We start from the raw sequence: 15,645 nt of genomic DNA on the forward strand, positions 1-15,645 counted from the left end.
TACTACATCCAGTTAGACCTAGAAGCTCATTAAGAGCAGAAGAGGCAGGGTACGTACTCATGTGAAGCTGGACTGTGGATGCGGAAAGGTGCGATCCGTGTAGTCTAGGTGACATCTCAGTTCCCTTGCGAAGGTAGCTCTGCAGACACGCTTTCTAACCCTGGCCATTCAGACACACAGTTTCAACTTAAGCAGATGGCTGAATAGTTTTTATATTTATTTTGAAGTTATTTTTTTAGTTTAGTTCTGAGAGAGAAACTCTTTTTAGGGATCTCTAGTCTACAGAAAGAGGGGTGTCTTCTTGGCATAGATTAGCTGTAACTCTGCTTTTTAATCTACAATTATAGAGTCAGTACTGTGCCCATAAACAATTCCAAATGGTGCTGTGATCTTATGTTTTGGAAAAGTAAACATACCTTATAATTACGTTTGATGGGTTGATTCACAACTTTCAATACATGCTTTGATACTTGTATATCCTAAGGACATTCTATGAAGAATATTATATATATATATAGGCACATTGACATGTCATTATATTTTTTTCCAGTCAAAGAATATTTTTTAGAGTTCTTAACTCGTTAGCAATAAAACACCAGAAGGTAAACTTTCAACATTGTTTTTGAAGTTAGCAATTAAAACTTCATAAATAAGCTACATTCTTGAGTCTTAGAGAATAAACCAAAGCTGATTACTTAAATTGGAATTTACCTCTTATAATTCAGTGGAGAATATTTTTCTGCCATTCTTTGTTTTCACAGAAAAAAAAAAAATGTTTTCCTAACTAAAATTTTTCTTAACTAAAAAAATTTTTTCTTTTTAAAAAAATTTTTTCACTTGAGTTATTATTTCCAGAATCTTATCTTGAAAACCTAAAAATATTTGTGGGTTTTATCTGCAGCTGGCCTGTTGGGGTGCGCAGGAAGCAACAAGTGTGTGTCTCTCACCTCTCTCTGTGCCTCACCCCCCTTCCACACTCTGAAAATCACTGGTAAAAAAGATCCTCGGGTGAGGATTAACAACAACAAAAAAAGAAACAGCTCAGTAGAAATCTTGGCAAAGTACTTGACAGGCACTTTACAAAAGAGAAAATCCAAATGGCCAATAGATATGACGTGTGCTTTATTTTCTTAGTAAACAGAGTAATACAAATTAAATCCTCATCAGAGGTAGAAAATGTTTATTGATAACACTATGGAGAAACAGTTTGGCAATGTCTAGGATAGCTGAAGACGAACATGTTGTGAACTAACAGTTTCACTCCTAGTAACATACCCTACAGAAATATGTGCAGACGCACAGTAGACTGTCTGCAGAGTGTACATGGCACCATGTTTGTAGTGGCCAGAAGCCTGAAGCCACTCCTGCGGGCTGTCCGCAGCGCCCCGGGCGACCCCGCGGGCTGTCCGCTGTGCCCCGGGCGACCCCAAGGGCTGTCCGCTGCGCCCCGGCGACCCCGAGGGCTGTCCGCAGCGCCCCAGGCAACCCCGTGCAGTGCGATACAGTGTTGAGCGAGATGGGCCCTGCAGCGCCATGCAGCCTGAGAGGGACGCACACGAGAGGCTAGGCAAAACAATACACTGCACGTGTTCCATTCGCGTCATATTTAGAAAATAAGCGAAGCTGAATTACATTTTTAGGAATATGTATGCCTGTAGTAAACCTACAAAGAAAATCTGGAAAGTTGTCATCTGCGTTAGGATGGGCTACCTGCAGAGGGTGGTGTGATTGTGGCAGGGTAGAGGGTGCTGTTCTCGTCTGGTTCTGGAGAATTACTGGTGTTCCTTTCAGTCATTGAATTTTATATAAATGTTGAGGTGCTTTATGTATGCCTCACAATTTTAAAAAATTAAATGTTTTTATGTATTAACATGTCTAGGAAGTGTAAGAAGTATCCTTCAAAATTGGAAACAATGATTAAAAATGGGGAAAAACTTTTCTCATTAAAAAAAATCCTAATAGTCTAAGTTCCTTGGAACTTAAGACATCATTCTTTTATTTTCAAGTGCTCGTTCACACCTTGTGCCCGCTCTGCCCGATGAGCCTTCAGCCAGGCTGTGGGGAGCTCCTGCTCAGCGGCTTCCCAGCGAGCTGCCCGGTGGGTGGGCACAGGTGGCAGCCCTCGGGCATTAGGAACCGGGCACGTATATGTACGCCTTTTGAGTGCTCCGTCCCATGGCTTTACTTCTGGGTGCTGTGATGCTGTCAGTTTGGAATGGAATTTCACAGTTGTCGTCATAGAATTGAGCCTATATTAAAGAATGTGTTAGTTGTCCTTTGGCTGTAGTAAAAACGCAGTTTTGTCAGACATGGCCTCTGGTAAAACACTCAGGCAGTATAGACTCTGGATCCAGAATTTAGTAGCCTAGCTCAAGCTTCTAAAAAATCCAGTTCTCTGGAATTTCGGCCAGTTTTTACATCAGATATTATAGCTTACTTCATTGTTTACTTAATGAAGTAAGCTATATATTTATTTATATTTATCAATTTTAATGAAAAATATCCTGAGTACTAGATTTCTTTACTCTGTACACAAACACCAAAGATTATATATGTATATGTGTGTATATAAGTATGCATGTGCACACGTGTGTGTGTATAACTATAATGGAAATAAGTGTATATAAAATTTTAAATACATTATTCTTTGCTGATCAGTTTTTATATCAGATGTAACCATCTTATGCTGATGAGAAAATATAAGCTAAAAGAAATCTATTTAAAAGTAACTGCCTTTAATTTATAATTCATTTTGAAATATGTTTTTCTTAAGTGTTCTGTATAAAAGAGAACCCGTGTATACTTATAAAGTTTCAACAGCATTTTCCCCATCCCTTTCCCACTCCTCCCTTATTCTTTCTATTTCTAGTTTCACTAAAAGATTTAATAATACAGACTAGAAAATAGGAGCAAGTAATGCATAGGGCCTGCCAAGCAGTGTTATATACCCATAATCTATACATGTTTTCCTGACTTGAAAGATAAGGTTGCTGATACTTTATAAATAGAACAATAGAACTCATGACTTTCAGGGTCTTTGTTTGGTGCATGTACCATTATGAATTAATTACCTTTGGCCCCAAACAGTAAATAATCTTCAGTCATTTTATTTCTAGGTTGGGACCCTTTCTGGACTCTAGGTTGTAGAGGCTGCAGCCAGACCTGTTTTGGGACTTAACATGACTTAGTTAAGGAGACGGTTAACTTGTGACCTAAAGGATTATGATAGTTTTCTTCAAGTTTCTTTAGCTTTAAGGTACAGAACTCCATTTTAAACAGTGCAGGCTCAGGGGAGTTTATTGCAGGGGTGCGAGCAGATGGGACCCAGGGCGGGAGGGGGCAGCCCCGGGAACCCCAGCTCCAGGCCTGCGGTGTCGTCGGCCCCCGGCTGGTCTGCAGGAGGCGTCTCCTGGGGCACATCTGATGGTCCTCATGTGAGACATGGATGTTCTGAGTCTTCATCCAGCTAACCACTTGAATCAGAACATAACCCCCAAATTTATGTCTCAGGAGAAAATATTTAGAACGTTGATATAAAGGACATAGAACAGGTTGTATCAAGTTAGCCTAAAGTGATGAGTCACCTAACTGCTCATCACCACTGATCCCTTTAGCAATGTATGTTTTGTGATGTATGTCTCAGAATATAATTACTTAGGAAAAGCAACTCAAATGGTATACGCTGCGGAAATGCGAGCTTACTCTGGCACGGCTGCGCTTTCCCCAAGTCTGAGCGTGACGCCGGAGGCCGCCCGGCACGTGCCCAGGCCAGGGTCGGAGCGGAGCACCGTGGTCGGCAGCAGCCGCCCCTGAGAATGCAGCGTCCGCCCCTGAGAATGCAGCGTCCGCATCCTCGATGACTTTCCCCACGTAGAAGCAGCTCCCTCGCAGTGGTGGTGGCTTTTCCGACTGTGCCCCTCACTGAGGAGCGTCTCTCCTGTGCTCACCTAGAGCAGCTGCTGCTGGGGCGCCTCCCCGGCCTCGCTGACCGCCCCTGCATTCCACGCGCCCGTGCTGGAGACACGGGAGGGACTCTCACTATTATGCTGTGTGGTGGTGATAAAGAAGACAGAAAAGGCTTTTTATGGTAGCTGGGTCCTCACAACAACTCTCCATGTCCTAGTGATAAGAAGACCCAAGTTGGCGTCCCGCAGGGTACATTAGCTTGTTATCTGCAGAGCTGATAGCCTCTTCAGTCCCTGCAGCCACCGGCACCCCTCTGCGGGAAGGCCGGCAGGCCGGGGGTAGCACAGCACGGCCGCTCCTCATGCGTGCGCGTGGGCTAACCTGTGGAACACAAATCGTGTCGTTAGTAAACACAGGCCAGTGGCTTTCTTCCGCAATTACAAAATGTTCAAGGAGACACACACTTGGCGACGGCTGTGGCTGGAAGTGCAAGACTATGAATGACCTAGTCAGGAGATACATGAACACGAGGGGGAACTATCTGGGGATTCAGGCAGGAATAAATCACAAGCCAGTGTGAAGGCTCTGTCTGTCTGTCTGTCTGTCTCCAGGGCTGCGCAGGCTCCCTGGGCACCAGCGTCCTGAGAGTTAACACCTTCACTGCAGATAGCAACTTGCGAGCTTTGGCAGGAGAGCCACCACAAAGTGGGGGAGGGTGAGGTCTTCATCCTAGTTCTCACAACAGCACCTTTTATGGCTGAGGACACACTCAAGTCCCTGTGATTAGTTTGACCCACAGAACTGGGAGCTGTGGGGCCGACGTCGGGCAACCGGTTGTAGTGTTTGCTCTGCGCGCAGGGTCAGCGATTGTGGTGGGGGTGCCAGGCATTGCGTGCGGGGTTCCTAGCACATACCGAGTGATCTGAGAAGCTGACATGTCTATACTGGTGATTTCTTATGAGTCTTTAAGCATGGAAAGAAATGAAATTTAGTACAGTGAAAATTTTAAAATAATTTCACTGTAGAGAAACTAAGGAAAAAAAAGATAAAATCTTAATGTGTTTGTACTTTTTATTTCTTTCAAGAGAGAGTAAAATAAGCATTCACAATTATTGTAAGTCCTGTTTTAAAGGATACCAAAATCTATTATTATGAATTCATTAAAAAATATCTTAAATTTAAAAAATTATTAATGAACTTCTCTAGTGTTAGTCTGTTGATCAGGCTGTTTACTAATTAGATTAGCTCTGTGAGGTAGACTTACCTGGAAAATCCTAAAACTTCCCTGGGGTTGGCTGGAAAATCAACAAATCTCAAAGCAATTTAAGTTGCTGAACCAGTAATTCTACTGTGAAATAAGACCCACAAGGATTTTAAAATACATAGTTATTTTAGAAGTATATTAGTATTTCATAGATCGTCAAGTCCTTGTTTTAAATATTGGACAAGTCATTTCATGACGATTTTAATTTTTTCTTTTTAATTGCACATTAGAAGACCAACTGTGCACTGTTTTTACCATATTCGTAACAAGAAAAAAAAGTCATTTTGGTCCAGGGGATACTTTGATGACATTCAAGAAACGTCTCCAGAAAGTCACTTCAGCAGATGAAATGAGCCACGAAGTTCTGTGCAAAGAGCCACACAAGGAGCAGGGACGGTGCCTGTGGAGTGACTTACATTTTACGAATTTTAAAATATGTGAGGTCACGACCATGTCCATTGTACATAGGCAAGAGTCATCGCCGTCATATGTTAAATAAGTATTTGAATCTTTATACTTAAAAGTTATGTAGGAAATGAGAGTATTTCAGAAAAAAAATGAAGAATGAAGCTACTGGGGATTGTGCTGCTGCCTTCTGGGGGCGGGGATGGACTCGCAGCGGGACTGGCGACAGGCGAAGTTGCCGGAGTGTCCGCTTCTTCGAAGGCTCCGTGTAACTCCCGAGGCGTCGCTGTGACAGGCTGCCCCTTCTGCGCCGTGCGTGCTGCCTTACCAGACGCGGCTGAGGGTTTCAGATTGGGGCAACCGTCTGCGCAGTGGGTCTCTCTGGGAAGTTTGGGAAGGGAGAGTCCAGACAGACATGTTCCTTTGCCCTTAATATACCATGGGAACGTAATTGCTCTTATGTCTCAAGTTCACCTTCTGGAGGATTAGAGGACGTTCGTGATCATTCAGAACCATTGCAGCGGCTCTTGTGTAGCTCCATGCAGTCTGTGCTCTCTTAATAAGTTTACAGAAACGCTCACGGCACGTTAGTACCATGTGTGTGTGAACTTTCGATTGTATTTCAGACGTTGAGAAAGAAAGGCCTGAGCGGCTGTGAGAGCCCTGACGGTGACGATTACTTTGAGCACAGTCCGCTCTCGGAGGACAGACTCAGCAGGCTAAATGAAGATAGTGACTTTATTTTCAAACGAGGCCCTGTAAGTACTTTTACTTTACCTCTACTTTTTATTTGTTGATCCTTTTTGTTAACTTCATTATTTAGGCTCTGAACAAGAAGGAACACAGAGGGTGCGACAGCCCAGACCCTGATACTTCCTATGTGCTAACTCCACATACAGAAGAAAAATATAAAAAAATTAATGAGGAATTTGATAATATGATGCGGAATCATAAAATCGCAGTGAGTACTAAAGTATGGTTTGTGCTTTTAACTTGTGCATGAAGAGACTGACCACACGTCTTGTTTATTTTCACAGCGGGTGATGACAACAATAAATAGGAGGGGGAGAGCTTTAATTTTTATTTTTATAGAACTTTAGAATAAAATTGCTGAAACCGTGTAAGGCATGTTCCGTGCCAGAAGGGAAGAGAAACTTTCTAACCCAGGCATTGCTACTTACCTGCCCTGTACCTATGGGTAGGGCTCCTAGAACATTCTGGATTCCGCTTCCTTATCTTCAGTGAGTTGCCTCATCTAATTTTTTTATCCTCACCTGAGAGCATTTTTCCATTTTCGTTCCGAAAGAGTGGGAGGGAGAGAAAGAAAGATCGACATAGTGAGTGGCTGTCTCCCGCACGACCCCAACTAGGGCCAGGGACGAACCGCAGCTGAGGTGCATGCCCTTGACTGGATTCGAACCCGCGACTCATTGCTCCATGGGCCGATGCTCCAACCAAACCGGTCAGGGCCACCTCACATACTTTTTAAAGTCTTGTCCGGCTCTAAATGTCAGTGATTTTAACTGTAGGGTGCATATGACTTCCCTCTCCCTCCTTTGACTTTTAAAAAATATTTCATGTCCTTGAAATAGATCTTGAGACTATAAAGTGCGAAGTGGTCAGATTTATCATAAAATTTGGGGTTTCAAAGTTATTTCTAATTATTTTGTAGAGTTGCTGTAACAGTAGCAGCTCGCTCTTTGGCTCTTTGCAAATGTCCTCGAGCCACTGGGCTCAGCACCCCGACGCCTGTGCGTTTCCTGCCCTGCAGGTACTGAGGAAGAGCCATGCTTCCATTTGGGTGAGAGGAAGCAGTGAGCAGTGTTCTTTTTTTTTTGTTATCCTCACCCAAGGACATTTTTCCATTTTTTTGTTCAGATAGAATGGGGAGGGAGAGAGAAACATCGAAGTGAAAGGGACACATCGAGTGGCCGCCACCCACACGACCCAACCAGGGCCGGGAACAAACTGTAACCGAGGTACGTGCCCTTAGCGGGAACCAAACCCGGGTCTCTCTGGTCCGCAGGCCGACGCTCTACCGCGGAGCCAAACAGGCCAGGGCGGAAGCAGTGTTCTTAAACTGGTTGCAAAACAGTTGCTTTAAAGTCTTCCATGCTCAGCCTCCACCAGAACAAAGCTGTTTCCTGGAGCTCGCACCCCTCGGAGAGCTCTTGAGGGCTCCCACTGGGAGCGCCCCGGCCACGCTCCTCTGGCCGCTGCTCAGACCTTGATCTCGGGCGCTCCGCACGTGCGTAGGCCTCACGGAGCAAGTCCTTGCAGCGCCACACCTGTGTCACTGTCAGAGTTAATTCCCTGAAGTATGCGCCCTGGATTATTTCGTCAGAGTAGTCCTGTACTACACGAGCCACTCATGAAAAATAGACTTAAGGAGATAGTTTTGTGCTAATATCGTTATTCTTTTTAAAGAAAAAATTTTTTTATCCTCACCCGAGGACATTTTTGCATTTATATTCAGATAGAGCGGGAGGCAGAGAGGGAGGAATATAGAGAGAGAAACATCAAACCTGCTGTGTGGGGCCCCCCCGGGAGAGAGACACATCGAGTGGTTGCCACCCACACGACCCCAACCGGGGTTGGGAACAAACTGTAACCAAGGTACGTGCCCTTAGCGGGAACCAAACCCGGGACTCTCTAGTCCGCGGGCCGACACTCTAACCACTGAGCCAAACCGGCCAGGGCTTATTATTCTTCTTTAAAAAATAAAGCAAACAAAGAATAAAATTTTGACCTAATATGGATGTTGGTGACCATACAGTTAATGTTAAGCTGAATAAATATTGTATAGATAAAAGTGTTTTACATTTGAAAATTTTAAAATCTTATATCCATTGTTTTGCATCTGTTAATGAATTGTAATTTTCTACCTGAAGTAAACTGTTGAACAGAGTACATAAACTGTGTTCTTCCAACTTTGAATTAGCAGTGTTACCTTACTTTGCAAATCACTCTTTAAAAGTCTGAAGAGGAAAGGTTTTTTCTTTCATTTTAAATTATAAAGAGTGTTGTTATTTGTTATGGTTAACAAGTATATTGAAAATGGTCTGTGGAGAAATGATAAAGGAAAATAGAAAATATTTTACAGGGGGTGTGGAATATTTTGGAAGGAAGGAAAATAATTCATGTCATAATTTAATCATCATACAATTTGAAGAGAGCTTGTCAGGAGTTAATCTTACTGTTTAGATGGTTTCTGTTCACTGTCCTTACAGTAGGTTGCATTGTGCTACATGTATAACTTGACTTGTTTTTAGTTTTGTTCATTAAGAATGTCAGTCAATTAAATCATACCAGGGCTTATTTATAATGTCTGAAATTTTATGTATTAAGTTTAAAATATTTGTGCACACTTTCCCCCTCATTATAATTGGAATCTCACAATAGAAATGTAATGTTACTAAATTGGTTTTTATTAAAGTGTTAATTTATGCTTACTTGGTAACACAGCTTATTTTGTAATGTCTAAATTTGACAACAGTACTTTAATATTAGGTTTTAACCTCTAGTTTTTATCTCTATGAATGTTTGAATATATAGTGTATGCATTCTTTTAGTATAGATGTATCAATACATAAAAAATTGAAAAGGTTCATGTTACACATACTCATATTTAAATATAGTTCCAAAGAAAATAGCTTGAACCTGCAAGTTGATTTAGTAAGAACCTATTCCCATTCTCTACTTTTAATAACTAGTTATCTTGTCAAATTAAAGTCCATAAGGTAATACATTCAACACAGATAAAAATGAAACTAACAGTTTTCTCTTCTTGTGTGTTGTTTGCAGCCTGGTTTGCCGCCCCAGAACTTCTCCATGTCGGTGACGGTCCCTGTGAGCAGCCCTAACGCTCTGTCCTACACTAACCCAGGGAGCTCACTCGTGTCCCCATCTTTGGCGGCCAGCTCCACATTGGCAGATTCAAGCATGCTCTCTCCACCTCAGGCCGCACTGCACAGGAACGTGTCCCCTGGCGCCCCGCAGAGACCGCCGAGCACCGGCAGTGCAGGTATGTAGTGAGCCGCCGGCTCGGAACACGACGGGGCACAACCGAACTGCCGACACGCAGTTCACATGCTCCTCGCCGTGCTGGTGGGTAAGCGGTGGCTCTCGGCGTGTTCTTCGTGTCGGGCGGCTTGGCCCAGGTGGGTGGAACCCTGTGTGCACCTGCTGTGCGGGCCCCCTGGGAAAGCCACCTTGGACAGGACGTTGATGCGGATACGTGAGCAGAGGTGTAGAGTTGAGTGCGGGCCGCTCACATTGAGATACGGGGAGAGACTTCACTGGCTGGAGTTCGTGTTTTGCGAGTCCCCCGCCCGAGTGTGGCCCAGCTCGGCGGAAACGGGCATTCGGTGCCTTCGCAGCCGGGTCCTGGTGCCCGGCGGCACTGCCGGCTCTCGTCAGTGTGGACGGTCTGGCGCCGGTGCCGGGGCCTCGCACCGGGACGGAGGAGGGAGCGGACATGCGGGGTGGCAAAGCAGTTCAGTTAGAGGCTGTGCAACAGTGTGTTCTTATACTATTATTGACCAAGCATTGTATTATTCGTCATGTTGTTATTGTATCCTTACTTATGATTTACCTTTTAGGTAATAATGGCTGGTAATGTAACACATTTATATTATGCATTAATGCCAAGTTCAGACTGGGCTGTCTTGAATTTTCATGTTCTTTAGAACCTCTGTCTGTTTAGCTTGCAGTCATTCAGACAAGAACAGCTCACGTTCATTGTTTGTCCTCCCCTCTCTCCGTGGTCCTAGGTGGGATGTTGAGCACGTCAGACCTCACAGCGCCGAACGGAGCTGGAAGCAGCCCAGTGGGTGAGTGAGTCCTGACGTCTGACTTTGTAGGCCTCCGTCCCCGCACGGGGAAAGGGACAGCGTCCCTCAGACGAGGCCTTCTGCTAGACGAGGAGGGACAGTGGGGAGGGCGGACATTTCTCTCTTTGGACTTCATTTCCTTCGGAGGGGTACTTTTTGCTAATACTTAACATGTTTTTATAACTGCCCTGTTTTATTCCTTACACCTTGCCCTGAAGTCCAGTTACTCCTTCATTCATTAAATACTTACTGAGGGCCTCCTTCATAGCAGACATTGTTCTTTCTAAAGACTACTGTGCCTTAGTTCAGTGTTCACATCAAAACTGTTAAGGAGAAGCTTTTTGTGTCATCTGTTCTCACCAAAACTAGACTGTCAACAGACTACTGGTACATCTTAACAATGGTTGAAATGTGTTCGGAGAGCGCACCATGACGAAAGAATTGAGGCACTTCTGCAGGGTCTGTTCTGGTGTTCGCACGAGGAGCACACACATCTTGTCGTGGTTGCAGCCACATCTGTACTTCTGCTTGGCTCCTCTCCCACGATGACTGGCAGTTTAAACCCATGTCATCAATGTGTCCGCCCCACCCAGAAGTGCTGGTAAAGATAGATCGTGATCTTGCGATGACAAAAATATGGCATATATGTCAGAGTTATAAGAATAACTGTATCCCTTTAGATGATCATATTAGGTCATCCGGGTCACCAGTCACCTGAAGGTAGAAGCAGGTATTCCGTCTCTGCTTCATAATGCGTTGTGTGTTCCTGGAGGCATCTGAGAACACCTCTCACAGGGAAATTCCGATTGCTTCACCTCAGTCCACAGAAATGTGAAAGCTTCAGCCTGATGGAGATGAGTTAATAACTTAATTTAAAATGATGAGAAAGAAATAAACAGGCATTATTCGTAAGACAAGTTATAAAACAGTGACCTAAAGTAGGAATAACTGCCTAATATATCTACCACTGCATTAATTGATATTTTAATGAAATTAAACAGACAAGACTTGTAGGATCTTTGTAAACAGATAATTAATATGGAAAAATTCATAAAGGTCTTACCAATTATACATTAGGCTGTCACACTTGGATGTGTATTTCCAAATAGTGTCTTTTTAACTCTGTTTTAGTTGTTTGCATGTTACATTTTTTCATACATGTTTTTATTCCCCCAACACTATCCATCTTGCTCCCTTTTCCTTTCTAGGCGGGTTAAGGCTGGAATCAATCATTTCTGTTTCATTTAAAATTTCATAATTTTAACTAGGTCTTGGTTTTATTTCCAAACTTAGTTTCATTTCATGGAGTTTGGCTATTTGAAGATGTTCTCCCCAAGCCTTTATTTTTTTCGCATCCTGCTGGCACCATGAACATGTTCTCTTTTCCTCATTTTATTTTTTTCTCTGCACATTAAATCTAGACTTTGTCTTTGCCGCTCAGTTTTCTGTGTTCCTTTTGGTAATTTCAAACTCGGACTGCCATCCTGATGTGAACTTTGTACCTGTAATCCTGTTTCTTTCATTTCTTCTTTTTAATCCATTTTTTGTAAGCCCCCTTCTCCCTCTGCAGACCCTCAGGCTCAGAGGGCTGCATGGGTCCCAGTACTCAGGCTGGGCACACGATCATGGGTGTGTGCAGACTTCTCCCTCTGCAGACCCTCAGGCTCAGAGGGCTGCATGGGTCCCAGTACTCAGGCTGGGCACACGATCACGGGTGTGTGCAGACTTCTCCCTCTGCAGACCCTCAGGTTCAGAGGGCTGCATGGGTCCCAGTACTCAGGCTGGGCACACGATCATGGGTGTGTGCAGACTTCTCCCTCTGCAGACCCTCAGGTTCAGAGGGCTGCATGGGTCCCAGTACTCAGGCTGGGCACACGATCACGGGTGTGTGCAGACTTCTCCCTCTGCAGACCCTCAGGCTCAGAGGGCTGCATGGGTCCCAGTACTCAGGCTGGGCACACGATCACGGGTGTGTGCAGACTTCTCCCTCTGCAGACCCTCAGGCTCAGAGGGCTGCATGGGTCCCAGTACTCAGGCTGGGCACACGATCACGGGTGTGTGCAGACTTCTCCCTCTGCAGACCCTCAGGCTCAGAGGGCTGCATGGGTCCCAGTACTCAGGCTGGGCACACGATCACGGGTGTGTGCAGAGCTGCTCGGCCTGTCCCTCCTCTCCTTCCGTAGCTCTGTCCCACGCCCCCCCCTCCCCCCCAGGATACCATCTCAACATGTTTAGTGTTCGTCACCATGGTAATAGTCATAATTAGTGGACATGAATTTTTATTAAAATTTTTAATTCAAGTAAGTATTAACATATTCTAAGTGCTTAGTGATTTATTTAAAAGCATTTACATAGACAGAGAGACATCCTGTTTCTCAGTGCACATTTCCGCAAGAGTGGATGTCTTGATTCTTCATTGATTCATACTTTTGTATACTTATTTTACCTTTACTAAGTCTAATTCTACTTATTTGGATTATATCCTAAATGACATTTGTGCTATAACTACTTTTTAACATGTGAGGTTAGATTAACCTAAGTAGACATCTTGTATCACTTAATTCAGATGCCAGCTGGAAGTGATTATTTCTGTGCAACACTCAGAGCATATGTGGATGTAAAGTGTTTCTTGCTATAAATACCCACCCCCACCCCAATAAGTGGTTCCTCATAGGTATTTTAAAGTGTTATTTTTGTGAGGAAGAGTCAGATAATATATATTAGCTCATTTTCAACAGTGGTGCCATTTTGCTTCAATGGTTTTGGAAAAAGAAATAATATAAACCCATTTTATGCCTAAATAAAGTTTCCATGAATAAAAATATTAAACATTAAATTCCCAGAGAAATTCAGAAGAAAATACGTTAAAAGCTGTGGGTATGATTTCTAATCTGCAGTTTTCAAAGCATTGTTTCTTGGAATTATATCAGAGGCACAGACTTGTCTGTGTTTTGCAAATCACATGCTAAATAAAACTAAATAGGTTTCTTCACTGCAGGACTTATCAGAGACTTAAAATGTGAACCTACTTTGTGAATCTCCAGACTTAGTATGTAACATATCAGTTATGTTATATCAGAGATTTGGGGAACTATTGCTTCTGATCTTAAGATGATACGTAGAAAAGATAGTTTTTGATTAATTTGAAAACTTTCATAAATAAAATTAAAATGGAGGTATAAAAAAAAGCAAGATAGACTTCTGTGATAATGGCAACTTGGACATTTGGACTGAGGCGAAGTATTCTAAAGATCTGCTTGAAAGCATTTGAGAGCTAACAAGATGATGCGTTACAGGCACAAGATCCAGGGAATGACGAAGACAGACACTCGGAGTCCATGGCCGCTTTTCTCCAGGCGGCGTTGCAGCCCCACCGCGGGCTGTCCCCCAGGCCGTGTGATAGCCGCAGATCTTGAGGACAGAGAGCAAAGCTCAGGGCCCACCGAGAACTGGGAGAGCCTAGCACGTTCTTCCAATGTTGGGTTGAGGCCCCCCAAAATTGGACCCTAGAATTAGAGTAAACGGATGAAGAGTTGCTTCTGATGGATGAGCAAAGAAAGTGTTTTCTTGAGCCGGAACCTCCTTCTAGTGAAGATGCTGTGAATGTTGAAATGGCAAAGGGTTTAGAACAGCGCGCAAGCTTAGCTGATAAGCAGCGGCAGGGTTCGGGAGAGGGACTCCAGTTTTGAGAGAAAGTCTGTGGGCAAAATGCTCTCAAACAGCGTCTCGTGCTACAGATACAGAGAAATCTTTCCTGGAAGGTAGAGTCAGCTGATGAGGCAAACGCCATTGTCTTACTTTAAGGACTCGACACAGCCCCTCTAGCCTTCAGCACCCCTCGACTGCTCCCTGCCCCCACCCCTCCACTGCTCCCCCTCCTCCCGCCCCCTTCCACTGCTCCCCCTGCCCCCCTCCACTGCTCCCCCCCTCCACTGCCCCCCTTGTCCCCCCCGTTAGCAGCCATAAACATCGAGGCAAGACCCTGGGCAGCAAAAAGATTACAGCTCACTGAAGGCTCAGATGATGGTTAACATTTTTTTAGCAATAGTTTTAAATTAAGGTAAATACATTGTTTTCTTAGACATAATGCTGTTGCACACACTTACTAGTTGATAAAGTTGATACCATGTAATATATATATAACTTTTATATGCATCAGCAAGCCAAAACATCTGTGTGACTTGCTTTATTGGAATATTCACTTTATTACAGTGGAACTGAACCTTAAATATCTCCACGGAGTGCCTGTACATATTATAAACAGAGGGCTTTCTGAGAATACATAAAAATCATCAAAAAAATTCAATTAAAAAATATGCATAAGAACAGAGACATTTCACAAAAGAAACTATCCTGGTATTTAATAAATTTGTGAAAAAATGCTCAAGCTCAGTAAGCAAGGAAGAACAAAATTAAATTGCAGACACTATCACCTACCAGAATGGACAACTAAAGCAAAGTAGATAATACCAAGTGTTGACAGGGCTATGGCTAAACCCAAACTCTCATACACTCATGCAGTACAAGTGGTGCAGCCGTTTTGACATGTATTAAAATTGAAGATACGTGTATTCTGTGACCTAGCGTTGTCACTCATCTGTATGAACTGTAGGGAAATGCATGTGTGCACATGGGCAGCAAGAGACATGTCCAAAATGTGCATAGCATCGTATGTCACAGCCCATACCTAGAAATAATCCAGATTTCTGTCACCCATGGAATGGACAAATCAGTTATGTATAAAGGAATACTGTAATGCATCGAAAATGAAGAAACTATAACAGTAATCCACAATAAGGATGGATTTTACCAACGTAAAATGAAGGCAAGAGAATGCAAATACTAAATGATTCTATCTACGTAAAGCTTGAAAAGCAGGTGAGGAAACTACAGTGTGAAGGATGCAAGTGGAGACAGATGTCAGACTGTAAAGGAAGACAAGGTGCTACTGACAGTCACGACAGTGTTCCTTCGGCAGGCGGGACAGGAGTGCCCCGGGCCCAGTTGCAGGCGCTGACAGGGTTCCAGCATCGTCCTTCTCTCGAGCTGCCCGTTGGCTACAGGGATGTGCACTCTGCGATGAATCCTCGATCTTCAGGTTTTTGTTTTGTGCGCCTTTCTGTTATGTGTTAATAAAAGTTTAAAAAATAACATACATGCTCGTGGCATTGTAAATTAGTAACAGTCTTTCTTGGAAGATTTTGGCAAGATGTTTCAGTAGTCATAAATTGTTTATAC

At 43.6% G+C, this 15,645-nt stretch overlaps 1 protein-coding gene across 4 annotated transcripts in view; it reads left to right on the forward strand.

Moving 5' to 3' along the window:
• Positions 1-15,645, forward strand: part of MEF2A (myocyte enhancer factor 2A) — a 91,796-nt gene that overhangs the window by 53,127 nt on the left and 23,024 nt on the right. For 2 of the 4 annotated variants that reach the window (XM_036278120.1, XM_036278123.1), the window contains exons 4-6: positions 6,202-6,333; positions 9,380-9,599; positions 10,348-10,407. In XM_036278120.1, coding sequence (XP_036134013.1) covers positions 6,202-6,333; positions 9,380-9,599; positions 10,348-10,407 — 412 coding nt within the window. Of the gene's footprint in view, positions 1-6,201; positions 6,334-6,398; positions 6,537-9,379; positions 9,600-10,347; positions 10,408-15,645 lie in introns of all 4 variants that reach the window. The other 2 variants (XM_036278119.1, XM_036278122.1) reach the window with 1 other exon arrangement.

This window comes from Molossus molossus, unplaced genomic scaffold (genome assembly GCF_014108415.1).
Source record: "Molossus molossus isolate mMolMol1 unplaced genomic scaffold, mMolMol1.p scaffold_m16_p_24, whole genome shotgun sequence".
NCBI classification, from domain to species: domain Eukaryota; kingdom Metazoa; phylum Chordata; class Mammalia; order Chiroptera; family Molossidae; genus Molossus; species Molossus molossus.